Source organism: Geospiza fortis, unplaced genomic scaffold, assembly GCF_000277835.1.
Source record: "Geospiza fortis unplaced genomic scaffold, GeoFor_1.0 scaffold17, whole genome shotgun sequence".
Classification (NCBI taxonomy): Eukaryota; Metazoa; Chordata; class Aves; order Passeriformes; family Thraupidae; genus Geospiza; species Geospiza fortis.
The window spans coordinates 1,770,310-1,775,005 of record NW_005054438.1 but is presented as its reverse complement, the minus strand read 5'-3'; the positions used below and the strand labels follow the sequence as shown (position 1 = coordinate 1,775,005).

General features: G+C 37.9%; 1 protein-coding gene across 2 annotated transcripts in view; it reads left to right on the top strand.

The window, feature by feature from the left end:
• FAM3B (FAM3 metabolism regulating signaling molecule B) overlaps window positions 1–4,696 on the top strand; it is an 11,020-nt gene that overhangs the window by 5,569 nt on the left and 755 nt on the right. For both annotated transcript variants that reach the window (XM_005427258.2, XM_031062141.1), the window contains exons 4-7: window positions 463–521; window positions 1,995–2,045; window positions 2,731–2,818; window positions 3,542–3,674. In XM_005427258.2, coding sequence (XP_005427315.2) covers window positions 463–521; window positions 1,995–2,045; window positions 2,731–2,818; window positions 3,542–3,674 — 331 coding nt within the window. The remainder of the gene's footprint in view (window positions 1–462; window positions 522–1,994; window positions 2,046–2,730; window positions 2,819–3,541; window positions 3,675–4,696) is intronic.

Sequence of the window (4,696 nt, the reverse complement as noted above, 5' to 3'; positions counted from 1 at the left end):
TCAGCAGGATTTTTAATTTTCATGGTGCAGGATAGTAGATTTACAGAATGCTGACTGTTCAGCACCTTCTGAAAGTCAGATTCTTTCACAGCTTTTCAAACTGGACAGGTGAAATAACTTCAAAACCTTGCAGTGACCTTTCCAGGAGACATAATCCACAGAGAGTACAGTCACAAAACCACCTCATCTTGTTTGTTTTGGGTTTTTTTCCTCCTTTATCTTCCTGGCTGAAAATGTATGAAATATTTTCTTGATCTGGCTCATTTTGAAAGAGTCATTGTTGAAGGAAACTGACAGATACACTGCGCAAGATTTTCAAGCTCTTGTTCACAACAGAGTTTTGATTTAAATAACTGATGAAAACATAAGTATCAGGAAATTACTTAGCACTGGTAAACATAACTTTGCAACAGAGTGCTGGACAGGTGTCTTTTACTGATATTGTATTTATTTCAATTCCAGGTTTATAAATGAAAGGAATTATGAACATAAAAGTGGCATAATCATTGCCATTGTGAATTGTAAGTAAGAGAGAAAAATGTTAGAGAGACACATACTTTTGTACTGCAATAAATTACCAGTGTTCTTGGGGGGATTGGATTTTTTGTTTTGTGGGGTTTTTTACCAGCTAGTATGGAAGGGAAAGGAAAATACTGCAAACTTGATTCACATTAATGTAAGAAAAACAAATCTGTGTGACAAAAACAATCTTCTGGGTAAACAAAAGAAACATGTTCATAATCAATAGAGGAAAATAGAATAGCAAATGTGCACAAAGATGTGGTGTATTTTGTTAGACAAAAGACTTGTAGCACAGCAAGAATATCTGTGATCTCCAGCAGTAGGACTCAGCTTTCAGCTTCAATCCTTGATAAATTATATCTGCTGTTCACTGATAAGGGGGAGGCAGGAACTGAGAGCTGCAGCTCTGCCTCAAGGTGTAGCCATGGTACAAGTTCTTTTTCCAGACTTATTCAGGATGCAGAAAGACAAACTCAAATTTTAATTAATATTAAACTGCCATTTGCTTATAGTCAAAGCCAATGGAAGTAGCAGGTGTGCTTTATTCTAGGTTTGGAGGCACCTAACTCCTAAATTTTCATTTAGATGAATGGGAAGGATGAAGAAGTGCAGTGTATTCAATAATGGGTCCAGAAAAAAAATGAATGCCTAAATCTTGTGGAAGAGGGGATAAAAATGGAGTTCACAGGAACAGTCAAGCTGGCTTTGATCACAAAACACTTATATTTTAATTTTTTTTGTCTCACTATTGCTAAGCAAGATCTTGACTTTGTCTAAACTTGTATGATTTTGCTGAGGATTAAATTAACCACTGACAAGAATCTGTTCCAAATTTTTCCCCAGTTAACTACTACCTTTTTTTCCAACAATCATAAAATCTTTCCTGGGTATAAAATACAAAAATTAGTTTAAAATTAAAGTAAGAGGATAAATAGTCATCTTGAATGCACAAGGAAGATGGTGGCAAATAGGAGCAGGCAAATCTGTCTCTTATCCTGCACCAGTCTGTCGCAAAACATATTTTTTTACATGTCTACTAATTAGATCAGGCAAGATGACTGTTCTTAATAAGTGCCTTATGGATGAAAGGTTAAACATCTCAAACACTGCACAGAATAGAATTAAGTTCATTCAAAAAGTCTTAGGCTTAACCAATTTTCCTGTCTATGGCTGTGATTTAGTATAGAATATTTAGATTTAAAAACATGGAAGCACACACAAGAAAATGATATTTTTTTAAATAAGAAATAATAAAATTTTTTGTCACATTTGATGATTCGGAGACTACATGAAACAAAATATTCTCCCCAAATCTTAAACTTGTTATTTCATATTTCTTCCAATTTAAGAACCGAAACAAAAGAAGCCAAATAATACTCTAAATTAGGGATGCCTAGCTTTAGCTGAAAATTCTGTTTGCCTATTGAATAAAATAATATTTGCTCATATTTAGGGTTTTTTTTTAATTACAGATAAAACAGGAAAACTCGTGTCAAGAAATTTTTTTGAAATGTGGGCAAGAGGTAAGGACAGAATCCAACAGAGCTTTTGTTAGTGTTTCTGCATTAAGAAAAGACAGATTCATGTAATTATCCTCCTCTTTCCTGATTGACTTTGTATTCTCAACAGGAATCAGCTAGAAACAAACAGCGGCTGTGTTCATAAAATATGTTCTGGCCAGATAGGATGACAAATTTTGCCTGAAAAGCTGAATTTCTCCTGTTGGTTGAGATAGTTAATGATCTTTTTTGTTAAATTATCTTGTTCTTTTCCCCTTTTTTGTTTTGTCTTTTTCTTTGGTCTCAATTATTTCAGTTGGTAGGAATAGCACTTAACCAGACATGACATCCAGATACTTCACTCAGCAAAATTCCTTTTCCTGCCATATCTTGTTCTATTTTAGTTATAAAATAATCATAGGAAATTTGCTTATCTGTCTCTTAACATCCTTCCACATAGCTGGAAAGATTATCTTCTTTAAGAATAGCTTTTAACACATTTTCTATACTTTGAATGGCAAATTTCCTTACCTATTAGTGAGGAGAACCAGAATGCTCTGAGGCACCAGAAGGTGATTCCCTGATTCCATAAAAATGCTCGTGACTGTGGGTGCATGAGTAGGAATGTGATGTGTGTGCCAGGAATAACCAGCTGTGTTATTCTGGTTATTCTGTTATTCTAGTCATATGTGTTATTATGACTCCACAGACCACTCAAGGGAGATGATGGATTTCATCAGGAAAGCACCAGAAGGGACCCTCCTTCTGATGGCCACTCACGATGATGGCAGCAGCAGGTAGGAGGTTATGGAGCCTGAGGGGCAGAGAGGTGAAAAGCTGGAAAATTCATGTTGGGAATTGGTCTAAAGGAATGGTAAATTCCATTCTACACTCAGAGTTGTTCTCTGAATTCTTGTCTAAAAGTTCTAATTCCATGTCTTTTCCATGATTGCACACACATATCTGTGTGTTGGTGCTCCCTAGGATGGGCAGATATTATGTTGTTTAAAAGCACCCCAAAGGGCATTGCTGTTACCTCTGGGTCACAACCTTCTTTACTCTGAAATGTTATTTATCCACACCTCCAATCATGATGTCTCTATTTTCATTCCTTCTACCATCATAATCTGATTTTTCAGGTGCTTTTGAATCTTTGGGAGAATTTAGCTGAGTTCATAATATGGTATTATTCAGGAAAATGCTTAATCCGTGTTTGACACTCTTGTCCTTATTTAGGAAGGACTGAAGCACCAGACAGTATTTGATATACATTTTCCTTTCTGCTATGCTGTTACAAACAGGTTGTATTAACATCAGTCAGTTACTGAGAAGGAAAAAAATTTATAAATTCAATTCTCTCTGTGAATTCAATGTCATGCTGCTACCACAGAACTATTTAAATCTCATTTTTGCTTCTGCAGGCTTAATGCTGAATGTAAAGCATGAATCAGCCATTATATTTTTCATCATTTTTCACATCCTGAATTTTTAACATCCATTTTTTTACCATGTTTTCCTAGGTTGAATGATGACGCCAAAAAATTAGTAGAAGAACTGGGAAGTAAAGAAATAAAGAATATAAAGTTCAGATCAAGTTGGGTTTTTATAGCTGCCAAAGGCTTCAAGCTGCCAGATAATATCCAAAAAGAAAAGGTCAGATTTGTTTCATTTTCACTTTCTATTTGTCTGTATACCAAAACCAAAAGCTTTGGGAATAACTTGCCCACAGTTTGCAGGAGGACTAAAGATACTGTTTTTCACAGAGATTCCTGTTTGCATCTGTGCCCTTGTTATGTTCAGTTTCTGTAAGCCCAGTGGTGCTCATCATGTGACTGAGGCAGACAGAAATGAGAAAATCCAAAACAGAGTTCAGGTCCTTTGATGATGCTGTGTCACTGTCATATTTTCTGACAAATCCCTTCGCCAGGATTTCTTCTCCTGGGAAACTGAGAAGCCTCCAAGAAAAATGAAAATAATATTATCTCGTTTGCTTCTCCTGTGTTTTGCTGCTTTGGAATGTGGTTGGAGATTGTTTATCCAACATGTGAATTGTTTTTACTTAAGAACCAATCACGGTCCAGCTGTGTTGGGACTCGAGAGAGTCACAGGTTTTTCATTAGCATCTTGTTAAGCCTTCTGTCTGTATCCTTTCTCTATTCTTTAGTATAGTTTTAGTATAGCATTCTTTAATATAATATAAGTACATAAAATAATAAATTAGCCTTCTAAGAACAGGGAGTCAGATTCTCAATTCCTTCTTCGTCCCGGGGACCCCGAAAATACCACAATGCTGGTTCCCTCCACAGCCATGTCAAAGTTCCACAGTGGGGCTCTTTTGCCAGAATATCACTGGATCACAGAATGGTCAGGCTGGAAGGGACCACAGAGGGTCCCTGGCGCCACCTCCCTGCTCCAGCAGGGCCATCCCAGAGCACAGGGCACAGGGCTGGGTCCAGATGGCTCTGGAATGTCCCCAGGAGGAGCCCCCAGAGCCCCTCTGGTCTCTGCTCAGGGCTGGGCACTGCCCAGGGCACAAGTTGTGCCTCCTGTGCAGGGGAATTGCTGGGCTCAGGCCCTGCCCGTGGCTCTGGGGCCATTGCTGGGCCTGGAGCAGAGCCTGGGCCTGCTCTGACCTCTGCACACAGGGACAGACACAGGGACAGACACAGGGACAG